The sequence below is a fragment of the Salmo trutta genome, chromosome 36 (genome assembly GCF_901001165.1).
Source record: "Salmo trutta chromosome 36, fSalTru1.1, whole genome shotgun sequence".
NCBI lineage: Eukaryota > Metazoa > Chordata > Actinopteri > Salmoniformes > Salmonidae > Salmo > Salmo trutta.
In genome coordinates, this window is record NC_042992.1 from 16,217,370 (window position 1) to 16,236,159 (window position 18,790).

General features: G+C 43.7%; 1 protein-coding gene across 1 annotated transcript in view; it reads right to left on the reverse strand.

The window, feature by feature from the left end:
• The window catches only part of LOC115175425 (engulfment and cell motility protein 1), a 189,574-nt gene that overhangs the window by 89,648 nt on the left and 81,136 nt on the right, over positions 1-18,790 (reverse strand). Inside the window, exons 2-7 of the mRNA XM_029734654.1 lie at positions 13,795-13,938; positions 10,213-10,253; positions 9,777-9,849; positions 9,568-9,618; positions 6,476-6,645; positions 2,048-2,083 (exon numbers count right to left, since the gene is read on the reverse strand). Coding sequence (XP_029590514.1) covers positions 2,048-2,083; positions 6,476-6,645; positions 9,568-9,618; positions 9,777-9,849; positions 10,213-10,253; positions 13,795-13,872 — 449 coding nt within the window. The 5' untranslated portion in view covers positions 13,873-13,938. The remainder of the gene's footprint in view (positions 1-2,047; positions 2,084-6,475; positions 6,646-9,567; positions 9,619-9,776; positions 9,850-10,212; positions 10,254-13,794; positions 13,939-18,790) is intronic.

An 18,790-nucleotide genomic window follows, 5' to 3' on the forward strand; every position in this document is an offset into this window, starting at 1 on the left:
GTCTCAGGGAGAGCGGAGGAGAGGACAGGGTGAAGCCACAGCCAGGTATGCTGAGGGCACAGAAAGGCGAGGACGACGACTGCGGCTCCCGATGGGTCAGACAGATGATTCAGTCCTCCATGAACAACAGGAGGCGTCAAAGAGCCAGCAGGAGCCAGACAGCGCAGGGGAGCAGAGCCACATAGCTGGAGAGCATTCATTCATTAATCATTCCCATGCAGTTACTACTAGATACTTATTAGTAGAGACTAGAGTTGACATCAAAGGAGGACCAAGCAACATTATTTCCTGGAAGATTTTTATCCAATGGTCTGAAAGCAAAGTGTTTCAATTTGTTATGTTGAATCACCAACAGAAGTTTACAGGAAAAACAGTCTACATAAATCTCATAGAAAAATACAAATGACAGGAAATAAATGAAGATTATATAAATTAATTGCTGTTTTTGACATTTTCAGAAATTCTTAACTGTGTGATTAGTCATGACAAAAACCTGAAATACTGTATAAATCAAAATGGTGAAGCACACCTCTAGATATCATGTCGGAAATATTGTAAAATATTGCCCCCTGCAGTCAGATTTTAACAGTGCTTCATATTTAACCAAGTTGGCCAATAGTCTCCAATGCACGACTTGAAAGTAATCTTTAATACTCAAAAAAACAACATGCCATATGTACTTTTTAAGTACAAACACATTTCATAAACATAATTTTAAAAAAGCAAAAAAGATGTATATATATGTAAAGAAATTCTACATTATAAATAATATAACGTTTGTATAAACAAAACCCATTCTAACAAAGATTTGGTTAGTAACACACTGGCAGGACCAGGCCAATTACAGGCTTAGCAACATACGGTTAATTCATTAACACATTTGGTCAATCACAGACAACATTATGGCTCGCATCTCAGACACATTCATTAGTAATACTTAGTAATATACTTAGTATTTAGTAGTACTGAGTCCACGGTTGGACTGGGGTGAGTAAGCGTTTGCACATGGCAGTGGGAGGTTATGTGATGTATGAAATGATCATGGAAATATAAGTACATGATTCTACTAAAATGATTCTAGGTAGGCCGTCATTGTAAATAAGAATGTATTCCTAACTGACTTGCCTTGTTAAATAAAGGTTCTTTAAAAAGAAATACAATTCTAATGCTATAGACCTGTAAGATACTAAAAAAAGTTGACTCATTTAAGATGTAAGAATGACATGTTGACAAGTCCAAAGAATGTAACCCTACGGAATGATGTCTTTACACTACAGGGTGAGGACAGTGAACTGCAGAATATTCATATGAATAGGGTGTAAAGGACTGGCCAATTAACATCTCTAACACCACACCACCACCACCACCTAACATTAAAGTTCCCATCAAATGGGGTGTATTCATTAGGGCAAACTGTAGTAAAACGTTTTGGAACAAAAACAAGTGTTTGTAATTGTTTCTAAAAGTTCAGGTAGGTCCCTCCCCGTTTCAGCCCGTTTAGCTTCCGTTTGGTTACTAGTGAATACACCCTTTAACATCATTTTCTAAGTTTAGAACCAAGAATCCAAGAAGAATCTCAGAATTTCCCCTGTGAGTTTCCTTATGAATCGTTGTCATGGTGCTCTTCAAAACAACGTCCCACGTGAAACAAGAGTATTTTAGTTCCCTTTGAACATCAACCAATTGCCCAATACCTCATGCAAAAATTTGAGAACAATGCTAATTCGGTTACATGGTACACGGAGGATGAGTCTCAAATATCAGCCTATTCCCTATATAGGGCCTGGGCCCTTGTCAAAAGTAGTGCACTATGTAGGGAATAGGGTGCCATTTGGGATGTAGCCAGAGATAAACAAAACAAACAAGTTTGATTTCAAGATGAAAGCCAGCGATGGCAGCCATGTTGTTTCCCATCAGTTTAATAGAAGCACCAGGGCCTGAGTTTTGAATCATGCAGACTCAGTTGCCGGGTAGATTAGAGGGAAGAGTACAAAGCCAGCCAGGGTAGTTATCTGACTGGGGAAGGAAAGGGAAAGGGAGGGCTTACCATGGCTTCATTATCTTCTGTAGTTTCTGATAGCGTCTGCAAAGATTTAAGAAACTTTGGCATCAGAGGAGAGCACAATGACCACGGAAGAAGGGGCTCAAGTCAGGGTAGACAGATGGAGGTTATGGTTAGACAATAGACACATTGCCAAGGTGTGTGTGTGTCTGTGTGTGTGTGTCTCTCCGATCTGTCACTGTAGCTTCTTTCTGATAAGACCAGACCAGGGGGCTGTATGGGATTTTCACAATGAATAAGGTTGCATGGACCAGTGGCGGTTCTAGACGATTTCAACTGGGGGGGGGGGCAAGCTGGGGCCAGTTGTACTGTTAGAGGGGCCAGTTACATTATACGTTATTGTTGGCATATCGTTTTGCATGTGGTACGATACTGTTGTGTTCCGCCTAAAGCCGTCCCTCTAGAAAATGTGTGGGTTAAATTAGTGTTCTGCGTTGCCACTCTAATAACGGATAAAAAAAAAAAAACGATAGCAAAAATTTGTTATGTAAAAATGTTCATACTCCACATTTAGGGGGGCCACAAGGAGGTCCAAAATTGTTGTCACAGGGGCACTGGCCCACCTGCCCCCAGAACCGCTAGTGGCATGGACAGGAGAGTCCTGATCCTAGACCAGCAGTCCTACTCTGAGATGCTTCATACATATGGCCCCAGAGCCCAGACACATGGAGGTTGGAGATGGACAGGACGTGAACAGAGCTTCATAGTGACAACTCAAGGCTGACTTGCTACAGTAACATGTGATACAATACAGGAACAACACATTTGGCCAAACAGAATTACGATGAGACCAGAGCCATAAAGATATACAGGGCTCTGGTTAACACAGGGGAATGGGTAGAGTAAGATGGTGATAGAAGTGGAGGAGGATATTTCACCAAAAAAACACACTCAAATAACACACACAGAGAGATAGACAGATACACAAAGCATGCAAAGCCAGAGTATGGTTTGGGAAGCAGTTGGAGTCAAAGACGGACAAGACAGAGAGTGAGACACAGACAAGACAGAGAGAGAGACACAGACAAGACAGAGAGACAGACAGAGAGAGACAGACAAGACAGAGAGAGAGAGACAGACAAGACAGAGAGACAGAGACAGACAGAGACAGACAGAGACAGACAGAGACAGAGACAGAGAGAGAGACACAGACAAGACAGAGAGAGAGACACAGACAAGACAGAGAGAGAGACACAGACAAGACAGAGAGAGAGACACAGACAAGACAGAGAGAGAGACACAGACAAGACAGAGAGAGAGACACAGACAAGACAGAGAGACAGAGACAGACAAGACAGAGAGACAGAGACAGACAAGACAGAGAGACAGAGACAGACAAGACAGAGAGACAGAGACAGACAAGACAGAGAGACAGAGACAGACAGACAAGACAGAGAGACAGAGACAGAGAGACAGAGACAGAGAGACAGAGACAGACAGACAGAGACAGACAGACAGAGACAGACAGACAGACAGACAGAGACAGACAGAGACAGACAGACAGACAGACAGACAGACAGACAGACAGACAGACAGACAGACAGACAGACAGACAGACAGACAGACAGACAGACAGACAGACAGACAGACAGACAGACAACAGGCTTTTCTTGCAAAGAGGCAACAGACCAAAAAATGGCCAACAATTAATTTAAACAACAAAAAGACTTAAGTAAATCTCATGCGAGTAAATCTCATGCGAGACCTTAACATCATCTTGTTTTGTGATAAAACAGTAAGCTTGCTACAAAATGAACATTCCCCAGGGATCCAAAATGTTCGCCAGTTGACGTTGGTTCTACTGAACATTCTCAGCAGTTCAGGAATGTATCTGCTATGTTACTACACCAATAGGGGGCGCAAAACCCTTTTCAATCACTGATACAGTATCCCACATAAATACAGCATGTTGTCATGCCCCAGACTGGGATATTAGAAAGTACTGCTCCCTGGTGTCTCTTTTTCCTAAGCGTGTGAATTATCATATTACACTAGTCGGTCAGCAGGAATGCAGATGAGGATTGTAGATGATACACACACACGCCTGCACTTTCAAACTCCGGGGCTATGCTCTGTTGACGCAAGAATAATCTACATAAAACATATTTAAAGAAAGAGGCCTGAGGTGGCAGTATGCATCATGGGGGTATTAAGTGGGCAGCACTGCTTTTAAGAGCATGAAAGAGGGAAAATTCTTAATAGAGAAATGAATATGCATTAAGAACATTTAAATCAAGATCACAAAATAAATCATTTTGCTTTAAATGGCACAATCAATCTATACAGTAAAGGGAGACATGTCAACACTACTATGGGCCCTGGTCTAAAGTAGTGCAATATGTTTGGGAAAAGGGTGTTGCTTTGGAGGTACACATTCTAAATGTAACTGTGGTGGGTCTTCACCTCCCCTGTACAAGAATGGAAGGTACTAGTTCTTATTGTAGAGGGGAGATTCAGTAACAGAATGGAAGGTACTAGTTCTTATTGTAGAGGGGAGATTCACTAACAGAATGGAAGGTACTAGTTCTTATTGTAGAGGGGAGATTCACTAACAGAATGGAAGGTACTAGTTCTTATTGTAGAGGGGAGATACACTATAAGTAATTCCAAGTGTCAGAGTTAGATGAGTTCAGCTGTGCTCTCCAGTCAGAGAGAGTGTGTGTTTGGTCTATCAGAGAGAGTGTGTGTTTGGTCTATCAGAGAGAGTGTGTGTTTGGTCTATCAGAGAGAGTGTGTGTTTGGTCTATCAGAGAGAGTGTGTGTTTGGTCTATCAGAGAGAGTGTGTGTTTGGTCTATCAGAGAGAGTGTGTGTTTGGTCTATCAGAGAGAGTGTGTGTTTGGTCTATCAGAGAGAGTGTGTGTTTGGTCTATCGGAGAGAGTGTGTGTTTGGTCTATCGGAGAGAGTGTGTGTTTGGTCTATCAGAGAGAGTGTGTGTTTGGTCTATCAGAGAGAGTGTGTGTTTGGTCTATCAGAGAGTGTGTGTGTTTGGTCTATCAGAGAGAGTGTGTGTTTGGTCTATCAGAGAGAGTGTGTGTTTGGTCTATCAGAGAGAGTGTGTGTTTGGTCTATCAGAGAGAGTGTGTGTTTGGTCTATCAGAGAGAGTGTGTGTGTTTGGTCTATCAGAGAGAGTGTGTGTTTGGTCTATCAGAGAGAGTGTGTGTTTGGTCTATCAGAGAGAGTGAGTGTTTGGTCTATCAGAGAGAGTGTGTGTTTGGTCTATCAGAGAGAGTGTGTGTTTGGTCTATCAGAGAGTGTGTGTGTTTGGTCTATCAGAGAGAGTGAGTGTTTGGTCTATCAGAGAGAGTGTGTGTTTGGTCTATCAGAGAGAGTGTGTGTTTGGTCTATCAGAGAGAGTGTGTGTTTGGTCTATCAGAGAGAGTGAGTGTTTGTATCAGGGCTGACCTCGCATGGTGATGGTGAAGCCCTTTGCATGCGAGCTGCTACTGACTGGGAAGTCTCTCTGGGCTGGGGAGGTTTAATGAGTATGTCATGTAGCAGAACACATATATGTGTGTGTGTGTGTGTGTGTGTATGTTTCAGACCACTGACGCCCTCTCAGCCAGTAAACGCTGTGTCCAGAGCCCCGGGCTAGCCTTTAATGAGGGTCTGCTGGGAAAGACAAGCATTTGGTTGGATTCAGGGCTGTTCAGTACAGTACAGTGCAAACAGCTATGGGTGACTGGAGACGACTGACTGTGTGTGATTGAATGGGGGGGGGTGAGAAAGAGTGTGTGTGTGTGTGTGTGTGTGTGTGTGTGTCTTGTTTTGACTGTGAGTGAGTCTCCAATGTGTGTTTCACGTCACACAGCATGACCTTGGATCTCCTCTCCCTCCCTGGCTCTCCTCTCCCTCCCTGGATCTCCTCTCCCTCCCTGGATCTCCTCTCCCTCCCTGGCTCTCCTCTCCCTCCCTGGCTCTCCTCTCCCTCCCTGGCTCTCCTCTCCCTCCCTGGCTCTCCTCTCCCTCCCTGGCTCTCTGGGTTTCTGGCAGTGGGACTGTGAGCTCAAACTGCCCCCTTCCCCTACTCTCCCTCCCTCCTCTCCCCCTGCCTCCTCCCCCCATGGGGTTCCAGTCAACATCACGGTGAAGAAACTCCACCTCAGCAAATGCCACTTCCTGCCCTTGCCGTAACCTTCCGCTGAGACAGAGACTGCTTCCAAAATGGCACCCTATTACCTACAGTACTTTTGCCCTGAACCTTATTGGCCCTGCATCAAAAGTAGTGCACTATATAGGGAAGAGGATGCCATCTGGGACACAGACAGCTTACCAGGCCCAAAGCCCAGTGAGACAGGCAGAGACAGAGGCAGACCACCATTTAAGAGAACACTGCTTGGGAATGAGGTGGGGCTGCCGGAAAAGACAGAATAAAAGAAGGGAAAGGAAAGGAGGAGAGAGGAAGTACATACTCTGTGCCGCTCTCCACCATCTGTGTGAGCAGTGAGATGCCATCCAGGTTGATGAACTCCTGGGCGAAGGTGACGTCTCTGGAAGAGTTGGCCAGGTCCTTCAGAGCCTCCAGCTTGGCATCCATACTGGATGACTGGATCCTCTCGTGGAGCTGGGCCGCTGTCTGAGACTGGAGGGGAGGGGGAGACAGCCGGGGAGAGGGCAGTGACAGGGGTTATACACCGGATATACACTGAGTGTAAAAAACATTAAGAACACCTGCTCTATCCATGGCAGACTGACCAGAATCCAGATGAAAACTACGATCCCTTATTGATGTCACTTCAATCAGTGTAGAACAGGAGGAGACAGATTAAAGAAGGATTTTTAAGCCTTGAGACAATTGAGACATGGATTGTGTATGTGTGCCATTCAAAGAGAGAATGGACACGATAAAATATTTAAGTGCCTTTGAACGGGGCATGGTAGTAGATGCCAGTCGCAACGGTTTGTGTCAAGAACTGCAACACAGCTGGGTTTTTTACACTCAACAGTTTCCTGTGTGTATCAAGAATGGTCCACCACCCAAAGGACATCCAGCCAACTTGACACAACTGTGGGAAGCATTGGAGTCAACTTGGGTCAGCATCCCTTTCGACACCTTGTAGAGTCCATGCCCTGACAAATTAAGTCTGTTCTGAGGTCAAAAGGGGGCAGGGGGGTGGTTTGGGGTGCAACTCAATATTAGGATGGTGTTCTTAATATTTTGTACATTCAGTGTACATACACAAACACAGTGAAATTATACAATGACTATGAGGTTAAAGTGCAGACTGTCAGCTTTAATTTTAGGGTATTTTCAATCATATCAGGTGAACTGTTTAGAAATTACATCACTTTTTGTACATAGTCCCCCCATTTTAGGGGACCAAAAGTATTGGGTTAAATTCACTTGTGTATTAAAGTAGTCAAAAATGTAGTATTTGGTCCCTTATTCCTAGCACACAATGATTACATCAAGCTTGTGACTCCTCAAACTTGTACGCATTTGCAGTTTGTTTTGGTTGAGTTTCAGATTATTTTGTGCCCAAATAATGAATCCAGCAAATATGTAGATTCACAAGCTTAATATAGTCATTGCATGCTATGAGTACAGAGCCAAAACAAACAAATGTGTCACTGTCCCAAAACCTTTAGAGCTCACCGTATATCCACCGTACATAGGGTCGAGTCAGTGGTAATAGAAAAGGCAGCTGTCTGAGACTGGCGTCAAAAGGTTGCATGGGTACCTGTTTGTGCCACTCCTTGTCATGCCAAACATGATGACACAAACAAACTAGTAGCCAGGCTAGTCAAAAGGAGAGAGAAAATAGTGCCCACTCACTCTGCCCAGAGTAGGTGAAGAAAACGTGCTTTGGTGATGAAATTTCACTTCCTTATGTTACATTTTACCAAGGCGAATATGATTCTTCATGTTCTGAATCGTTCCGTGGGGTCTTTCTCTTACATATCAGTCACATCATAACCAAAAAGTCGGACTTCATAACCTAATATAGCTGATAATAAGCACTGAGCTCTGACAGAGCGGTGCCGCTTTATCCCAGCAACGTTTGAGGAGTTTACATGTTGTGGTAGTCGTTTGAGGAGTTTACACGTTGTGGTAGTCGTTTGAGGAGTTTACACGTTGTGGTAGTCGTTTGAGGAGTTTACATGTTGCGGTAGTCATCTGCAAAGTTGTTTTAGGGGGTCACAAAAAGCAAAATTAGCATGTCACGTTTCACAGAGCTTGTTTTTGTTAGAAATCTTCGAAAATGAAGAGGAATTTCACATTAATATGAAAAGTGTATACTAAAATATGAAATGTCTCAAAATCTATATCTATCTATCTTACCTCTAATATTGTTTTATATCCTGTGGATTCAAGAAGAAAGTTGACCAGTTCAATGGTGAACCTGTCAGTTAACCTTAATTCTCGCACAGCATCCAACCTAGCTGACGCAATGCTATTTTCCTGATCTTTGACCACTTTTTTCGGGCCTCCATTGATTTAGTCACCCTAATTCTGGCCATCCTATAAGGGAAAAAACGAATTGGTCAAAAGATGCGTTTTTGATTGGACAACCTATAGAGTACAGTCTGGGCCTGGTAGCAGGGGGAAAGAGTGAGAGAGAGCGAGAGAGAGAGAGAGTGGGAACGCACGTGCGAGAGAGAGAGAGAGAGAGAGAGAGCGAGAGAGAGAGAGAGAGAGAGAGAGAGCAGGGCTACAGATGTAGGATCTTTGCAATGCAGAACATTCACAGCTTGTCGTGTATTTGAGGTTTAAAAAGGCTTCTGAAGTTTGTAATTTCAACTTTGAAATTTCATATTTGATTTTCCCTTACGAAAAATGTATCAACCCCTACAAAAATGTACATTAATTATAATCCACATAATAGTTCATATTTCCTGTTGCTACAAGGTTATGCTGTAGCAAACTGGCTCAAAGTAAGATCCTACATCTGTATACAGTTCTTGAGGTCTTGTGTGGATGGTGCTGCTAATCTATTATACAGTATGTATGCTAAATCAGGGCTTCTTCTTTTACAGTCATGTCATTAGTATGGACTGTTATTGGCTTCAAGGGAGAAGCCAGGCCATAACAAGAATGCAGAGAAGGTGAAAACGAAATAAATCTATCTAACCCTGAAGAGTATACTGGAGCAGACGTTTCTGCATGGGCCTCTCACCCTCTCTATCTATCCGGGGGATTAGAGGAAGAAGACGGGAGGGGGGCGGGGACAGGCGAGATGTCATGATAGGGATGGCAGACACTCAGTCAAAATGCTCAGTATCTAACAAAATCTTCACGTTACGAACAGGAAGGCAGGATGGCCGAATGGTTGTGTAAGTTAAATGAGTCATTTAACTTAACCATTAAATGTGTCTTTCCAATTAACTCTGAAATTCCCCTTTACTCTGAAATGTGAGTTTCAACTTCACTGTTAAATGGAGAAAAGGTTAAAAATATCAAAAGAAGATTTAGCCTTATAACATGAAACTATTGGAGCTCCATGAACAAAGACTCTTCCAATATGTTTTAGGACCACATGATGAATACATAACCCAAACTTACAGGAGATGTTGTTAGTCGCAGTATCGAACCATTCTTTATGTCATTGCGATTCTGCGGTGACAAGAAAAGGGACAACTTTGAGGTGTGATTTCAAACTTAACATACATACAATACAACGTTTTTCTGTTGAGTTGGAAGATTAAAATCAATATGCATATTATCATTGTTTAGTCCAATGTGACAGAGATAACAAGAAAGTAGATGCCAACCTTTTCTGTGATGTAGAAATTAGTGGAATCAGCATTTTGCAGAGCAAAGTTTTCGTGGTTCCCCAAAGACCATCTGAAAGCGAAAATGTAAAACAAAATACTTTTGAACTTTGAATTGAAAGAACACTGCATCTCTCAACGACAGAGAAACACTTAGACCCAAGAGCCTTTTCATTTAAATGCAGCACAGAAATGCGTAACTATGAGCCTTTCTTTCAAGGTTACGAGAGACAGACAGAGAGAGAGACAGACAGAGAGAGCGCGAGAGACAGACAGAGAGACAGACAGAGACAGACAGAGAGACAGACAGAGAGACAGACAGAGAGACAGACAGAGAGAGAGACAGACAGACAGAGAGAGAGACAGACAGACAGACAGAGAGACAGACAGAGAGAGAGACAGACAGAGAGAGAGCGCGAGAGAAACATTTCCTTACCCTTCGCACACTTCTTTGATAATGGCCGAGAGGGGCTTTTTCTGAGAAAAGAAGAATGAGTAATCAGAAACAACAGTTCATCCTCATTAGAACACAAGGACCTTTAAGGACAGCTACTTTAAATGGAAGTGGGGGAACATTGACTTTATAGGAGACGGATACAGTAGAACTACACTGCTCAGGAACAACTACTTTATATAACATTAAAGGAGATTCAGATAGAACCAGAGAGGATTCTTCAGAGAACATTTTAACTAGCCTGGTCCCAGATCTGTTTGTGCGGTCTTTCCAAATCCTATGTTCATTGTCACGCCAGTTGGCAAGATGGCAACAACAGATCTGGGACCAGTCTATGTTTATAACATCATGCAGGGTGGAGTGGTACAGCTTTAGTGGTCAGTGGTTAAGGATCTGGACAGCCAGGGTTAAGTCCCAAACGGCACCCTTTTCCCTACATAGTGGACTACTTTTGACCAGGGCCTATAGGGCTCTAGCCAAAAGTAGTGCACTATGTAGGGAATAGGGTTCTGTTTGGGATGCACTTCATATGTTCTGCTGTTGAATCAACAACCATCTGCACATCATTATAGTTCCATAAAATATTTCAAATGGTATTGTGTACAGCTATAAAGTCTCTCTCAGGACAGAGGGAACAAGGGCGGGAGTGGTGTTGTATGTTTTGGAACGATAGTGACAGCCAGTATTAACTCTCTCTACTGCAGTGTTCCCCATTCCTCTGAGTGTGTACTGCAGCGAAGAGGGGCACTCTGTAACACTGCGTGCGTGCACACACACACACACACACACACACACACACACCTCTTCTCTCCCTATCCCCCTGTACCCTTACCAAGGCTTCAAGCATTCCTATTCCTCTCTCGCTCAGTCTCTCTACCTCCCCCCTCCTGCTCTCTCGCTCTACCTCTCCCCTTCCTCTCACTCTACCTCCCCCCTATCTCCACCCCTCCCCCCTCTCTCTACCTCCCCCCTCTCTCTACCTCGCTACCCCCCCCTCTCTCTACCTCGCTACCTCCCCCCTCTCTCTCTACCTCGCTACCTCCCCCCTCTCTCTCTACCTCGCTACCTCCCCCCTCTCCCTACCTCGCTACCCTCCCCCCTCTCTCTACCCTCGCTACCCCTCCCCTCTCTCTACCTCGCTACCTCCCCCCTCTCTCTACCTCGCTACCTCCCCCCTCTCTCTACCTCGCTACCTCCCCTCTCTCTCGCTACCTCTCCCCTCTCTCTCTACCTCCCCTCTCTCTCTACCTCCCCTCTCTCTCTACCTCCCCTCTCTCTCTACCTCCCCTCTCTCTCTACCTCCCCTCTCTCTCTACCTCCCCTCTCTCTCTACCTCCTCCCTCTCTCTCTACCTCCCCCCTCTCTCTCTACCTCCCCCCTCTCTCTCTACCTCCCCCCTCTCTCTCTACCTCGCTACCTACCCCCTCTCTCTCTACCTCCCCCCTCTCTCTCTACCTCGCTACCTACCCCCTCTCTCTCTACCTCGCTACCTCTCCCGCTACCTCTCCCCTCTCTCTCTCTACCTCCACCCTCTCTCTCTCTACCTCCTCTCTACCTCCACCCTCTCTCTCTACCTCCTCTCTACCTCCACCTCCACCCTCTCTCTCTCTCTCTACCTCCTCTCTACCTCCACCCTCTCTCTACCTCCACCCTCTCTCTCTACCTCCACCCTCTCTCTCTACCTCCACCCTCTCTCTCTACCTCCACCCTCTCTCTCTACCTCCACCCTCTCTCTCTACCTCCACCCTCTCTCTCTCTCTCTCTAGAGCATCCTCACCAGTCCCTCAGAGCTACAGTAGCTAGTTCTCTCTCTTTAGCATGTGCTGTACTTGGATCAATTCTCAGACACTAAAAAAAACAAATGTTTGGGTAGAGGCCTGGGAGGCACAGCAGCAGAGTTACACACACACACACACACACACACACACACAGTTGCTATGTGATAGAGAGGCAGCAGCTCATTCTGTAGAGGCTCTTTATATTTCTGCAGAGCTAGTCTCAATGGGCTCCAGAGCACTGAGCCGGCTGCTAGTCTCAATGGGCTCCAGAGCACTGAGCCGGCTGCTAGTCTCAATGGGACTGAGCCGGCTGCTAGTCTCAATGGGCTCCAGAGCACTGAGCCGGCTGCTAGTCTCAATGGGCTCCAGAGCACTGAGCCGGCTGCTAGTCTCAATGGGCTCCAGAGCACTGAGCCGGCTGCTTTAACACATTCATTGAGTGACTCAGTCAGGCAGGCAGGCATATTCTGCAGGGCCTAGGCTGCTAACAGAGGCCACACAGAGGAGAGATAGAGGGAGGAGAGGGGAGGGAGGAGAGTCGAGAGAGGGAGGAAGAGAAAGAAGTGTGGGCATGTTTTCACAGTTAAAACAGCTTGGATGAAAATGCATGCATCTCTCAGTAGCACCTAACTCCATGACAGTGTACGTTGTCAGTAACAGAGTAACAATTACATTTACAGATATTATATACCTAGAGGAGTAATTAGTGCTATGGGTGTATCACATTTCACATCAAACGTGTGACAGGACACCTTGTGTACATTGCCCTTTACATCAGTACATTATACATTCACAACAAAGGATTACTGTGTTGTGTTGCAGCCACCCAGGGTAAACTACTAGCTCAGGGGTACAGTAGGAAATAGAGGTGACAAATCCTGATCCTGACTGATTCCTGCATTACCTTGATGGCTGCATCCCAAATGGCACCCTATGAGTCCTGGTCAAAAGTCGTGCACTATAAAGGGAATAGAGTGCCATTTGGGATGCACACTAGGTGAATTCTCCATCTTCCTAACCACTGAGAGCCACTGACGGCAGGAGTGCATTCATTAGGGCACACCGTAGCAAAAGTTTTGCAACGGAAAAACAAAAACAAGTGTTTCTTATTACAGTACACATGTTTACAGTGTAGGTAGTTCCTCCTCGTTTTGGCCTGTTTGCCTTTGTGGTTCCTACTGAATACACCCCAGATAGCAAAACCATAGAAATACAATTATTATCTGGGTGGTTCGAGCCTTGAATGCTGATTGGCTGACAGCCGTGGTATATCAGACATTATAAACTGGGTGGTTTGAATCCTGAATTCTGATTGGCTGAAGGCCATGGTATATCAGACTGTATACCACGGGTATGACAAAACATGTATTTTTACTGCTCTAATTATGTTGGTAACCAGTTTATAATAGCAATAAAGCTCTGGGGTTTGTGGTATACGGCCAATATACACGGCTAACGGCTGTATCCAGGCACTCTGCATTGTGTTGTAGATAAGAACAGCCCTTAGCCGTGGTATATTGGCCATATACCACACCCCCTCCTGCCTTATTGCTTAATTATAACGTAACGTTATTAAGCCTTGTCCTGGACTAAAAAGCATGCTCAATTGAGAATCTAGGTCCGGAAAACTAGGCTCTATGAGTGCAACTGACGTCTGCACTAATCTGAGTCAGGCAAAGGACTAGCAATGCGTAGGATTGTCACCATTGGTTTTGAGACAATAGGTGAAAGTAGTACTGGGCAGTTTATTGGGAAATTGACCCCTCTTTTTCCATCAGGCACTGACCTGGTCTATCTCCATGAGCTTGGGGAAGGCCCCCGGCCACTCGATGGCCACCTTGACGATATCGGAGGGCGGTGGCATGATGGCGGTGGAGGGGGTGTGGAGGTGCCTCTCACTGTCTCACTGCTGAAGAGCTCTCATCCAAACCTGGAGGGAGAGAAACAGACATAGGAGGTCATGTTAGTGAATGGACAGCATAGAATAGAGTAGAACAGACTACAATAGATTAGAATAGAATTCATTCTTCAATATTTGCTGATAGTACTATACCGAATGTACGAAACATTAGGAACACCTTCCTAATATTGAGTTGCACCCCTTTTGCCCTCAGCAGTTGTTGCTCCTGAACCCAACCTCAGCAGCTTATCTCCAGGGGCCAGGTTGTGTGCTTGGCTCTTGGTGATGAGAGCAGCGGTGTGACATACACGGCAGGCAGCATCAGAGGTGTTACAGGCTTGAGGAGCATTAGCAGACAAGGACACACAATCACACATATACACCTCACAAAATGTTCATACATACACACATACACCTCTCACAAACACACTTGTGTGCACACACTCTTGTTCACACATATACTCAGACACACACCTATTTCCTCTAAGAGAGAGACACACACAGCAGTGAACTGTAATCCAGTGTGTCTCAGAGAGAGAGAGCGCGCGAGAGAGAGACAGAGAGAGAGAAAAATGAATCTTCCCTGGCTTCCTAAGACAAGACTGGTTAAGCTGCTGTCTCCACTCAGAGAAGTCCAGAGGACTGGACAGACTTCTGAGGCAGGCAGTACTTCCTAGTGTTGGGCGGTATCCAGATTTTCATATAGTCATACCGTTTCTGCACCATACAGGGGTATACCGTATTAGCTAGCAAGTGGCGCTATTATTATTTTTTATTATATAAAACAATTATATACATTACCAGTCAAAGGTTTGTGCACACCTACTCAGTCAAGGGTTTTTCTTTATTTTGACTATTTTCTACATTGTAGAATAATAGTGAAGACATCAAAACTATGAAATAACACATATGGAATAATGTAGTAACCCATTTTTTTTTCTACAAATCAAAATATATTTAGATTTTAGATTCTACAAAGTAGCCACCCTTTGCCTTGATGACAACTTTGCACACTCGTGGCATTCTCTCAACCAGCTTCGCATGGAATGCTTTTCCAACTGTCTTGAAGGAGTTCCCACAAATGCTGAGCACTTGTTGGCTGCTTTTCCTTCACTCTGCGGTCCAACTCATCCCAAACCATTTCAATTGGGTTGAGGTCAGGTGATTGTGTAGGCCAGGTCATCTGATGCAGCATGTCATCACTCTCCTTTGTCAAATAGCCTGTAAACAGCCTGGAGGAGTGTTGGGTCATTGTCCTGTTAAAAAACTAATTATGGTCCCACTAAGTGCAAACCAGATAAGATGGAGTAACGCTGCAGAATGCTGTGGTAGCCATGCTGGTTAAGTGTGCTTCCAATTCTAAATAAATCACTGACAGTGTCACCAGCAAAGCAATGCCAAACCATCACACCTCCTCCTCCATGCTTCATGGTGGGAACCACACATGCGGAGATCATCTGTTCACCTACTCTACATCTCACAAAGACACAGCGGTTGGAACCAAAAATCTCAAATTTGGACTCATCAGACCAAAAGGACAGATTTCCACTGGTGTAATGTCCACTGCTCGTGTTTCTTGACCCAAGCAAGTCTCTTCTTCTTGTTGGAGTCCTTTAGCAGTGGTTTCTCTGCAGCAATATGAGCATGAAAGCCTGATTCACACAGTCTCCTCAAAACAGTTGATGTTGAGATGTATCTGTTACTTGAACACCATGAAGTACTTATTTGGGCTGCAATTTCTGAGGCTGGTAGCTCTAATGAACTTATCCTCTGCGGCAGAGGTAACTGTGGGTCTTCCATTCCTGTGGTGGTCCTCATGAGAGCCAGTTTCATCATAGCGCTTGATGGTTTTTGCGACTGCAATTGACACTTTCAAAGTTCTTGACATTCTCCATATTGACTGACCCTCATGTCTTAAATGTAATGGACTGTCGTTTCTCTTTGCATATTTCAGCTATTCTTGACATATGGAATTAATCGTTTACTAAATAGGGCTATCTTCTGTATACCAACCCTACCTTCTCAAAACAACTGATTGGCTAAAAGGCATTAAGGAAAGAAATTCCACAAATTCACTTTTAACAAGGTGCACCTGTTAATTCAAATGCATTCCAGGTGACTACCTCATGAAGCTGGTTGAGAGAATGGCAAAAGTGTGCAAAGCTGTCATCAACGCAAAGGGTGGCTACTTTGAAGAATCTCAAATATAAATTTTTTTTTATTTGTTTAACATTTTTTGGGGTTACTACATGATTCAATGTCGTATTTCATATGTTTGATATCTTCACTATTATTCTACAATTAATACAAATACAGGCAGCCAGCTCAAGGAAGAGTCTTGATGGATACAAACTTCTTCCATTTAAGAATGATGGAGGCCACTGTGTTCTTGGGGACCTTCAATTCTGCAGACATTTTTTGGTACCCTTCCCCAGATCTGTGTCAACACAATCCTGTCTCTGAGCTATTCGCAAACTTCCTTCGACCAAATGGCTTGGTTTTTGCTCTGACATGCTCTGTCAACTGTGGGACCTTATATTGACAGATTTGTGCCTTTCCAAATCATGTCCAATCAATCGATTGGACTCCAATCAAGTTGTAGAAACATCTTAAGGATGATCAATGGAAACAGGATGCACTTGAGCTTAATTTCTAGTCTCATAGCAAATGGTCTGAATACTTATGTAAATAAGGTATCTTTTTTTTTTTTATACAATTTTTTTTTTTTTATATAAGTCTACAACGGAACACAATTTTGACAAATGGAATGGGTCTGAATACTTTAAATATATACAGTTGAAGTCCGAAGTTTACATACACTTAGGTTGGAGTCATTAAAACTTGTTTTTCAACCACTCCACAAATTTCTTGTTAACAAACTATAGTTTTGGCAAGTCGGTTTGGACATTTACTTTGTGCATGACACAAGTCATTTTTCCAACAATTGTTTACAGACAGATTATTTCACTTAGAATTCACTGTATCACAATTCCAGTGGGTCAGAAGTTTACATACACTAAGTTGACTGTGCCTTTAAACAGCTTAGAAAATTCCAGAAAATGATGTCATGGCTTTAGAAGCTTCTGATAGGCTAATTGACATAATTTGAGTCAATTAGAGGTGTACCTGTGGATGTATTTCAATGCCTACAAAAGAAAATCAGCCAAGACCTCCACAATTGTAGACCTCCACAAGTCTGGTTCATCCTTGGGAGCAATTTCCAAACACCTGAAAGTACCACGTTCATATGTACAAACAATAGTATGCAAGTATGAACACCATGGGACCACGCAGGTGTCATACCGCTCAGGAAGGAGACGCGTTCTGTGCCCTAGAGATGAACGTACTTCGGTGCAAAATGTGCAAATGAATCCCAGAACAACAGCAAAGGACCTTGTGAAGATGCTGGAGGAAACAGGTACAAAAGTATCTATATCCACAGTAAAACAAGTCCTATATCGACATAACCTGAAAGGCCGCTCAGCAAGGAAGAAGCCACTGCTCCAATACCGCCATAAAAAAGCCAGACTACGGTTTGCAACTGCACATGGGGAAAAATATCATAATTTTTGAAGAAATGTCCTCTGGTCTGATGAAACAAAAATATAACTGTTTGGCCATAATGAACATCGTTATGTTTGGAGGAAAAAGGGGAGGCTTGCAATCCGAAGAACACCATCCCAACCGTGAAACACGGGGGTGTCAGCATCATGTTGTGGAGGTGCTTTTCTGCAGGAGGGACTGGTGCACTTCACAAAATAGATGGCATCGTGAGGCAGGAAAATTATGTGGATATATTGAAGCAACATCTCAAGACATCAGTCAGGAAGTTAAAGCTTGGTCGCAAATGGGTCTTCCAAATGGACAATGACCCCAAGCATACTTCCAAAGTTGTGGCAAAATGGCTTAAGGACAACAAAGTCAAGGTATTGGAGTAACCATCACAAAGCCTTGACCTCAATCCTATAGAGAATTTGTGGGCAGAACTGAAAAAGCGTGTGCGAGCAAGGAGGCCTACAAACCTGACTCAGTTACACCAGCTCTGTCAGGAGGAATGGGCCAAAATTCACCCAACTTGTTGTGGGAAGCTTGTGGAAGGCTGCCTGAAAAGTATGACCCAAGTTAAACAATTTAAAGGCAATGCTACCAAATACTAATTGAGTGTATGTCAACTTCTGAGCCACTGGGAATGTGATGAAAGAAATAAAAGCTGAAATAAGTCATTCTCTCTACGATTATTCTGACATTTCACATTCTTAAAATAAAGTGGTAAAGCTAACTGACCGAAGACAGAGAATTCTTACTCTGATTAAATGTCAGAAATTGTGAAAAACGGAGTTTAAATGTATTTGGCTAAGGTGTATGTAAACTTCCGACCTCAACTGTATGTATGTGTGTATATATATATATATATATATATATATATATATATATATATATATATATATATATATATATATATATATACTGCTCAAAAAAATAAAGTGAACACTAAAATAACACATCCTAGATCTGAATGAATTAAATAATCATGTTAAATACTTTTTTCTTTACATAGTTGAATGTGCTGACAACAAAATCACACAAAAATAATCAATGAAAATCCAATTTATCAACCCATGGTGGTCTGGATTTGGAGTCACACTCAAAATTAAAGTGGAAAACCACACTACAGGCTGATCCAACTTTGATGTAATGTCCTTAAAACAAGTCAAAATGAGGCTCAGTAGTGTGTGTGGCCTCCACGTGCCTGTATGACCTCCCTACAACGCCTGGGCATGCTCCTGATGAGGTGGTGGATGGTCTCCTGGGGGATCTCCTCCCAGACCTGGACTAAAGCATCCGCCAACTCCTGGACAGTCTGTGGGGCAACGTGGCGTTG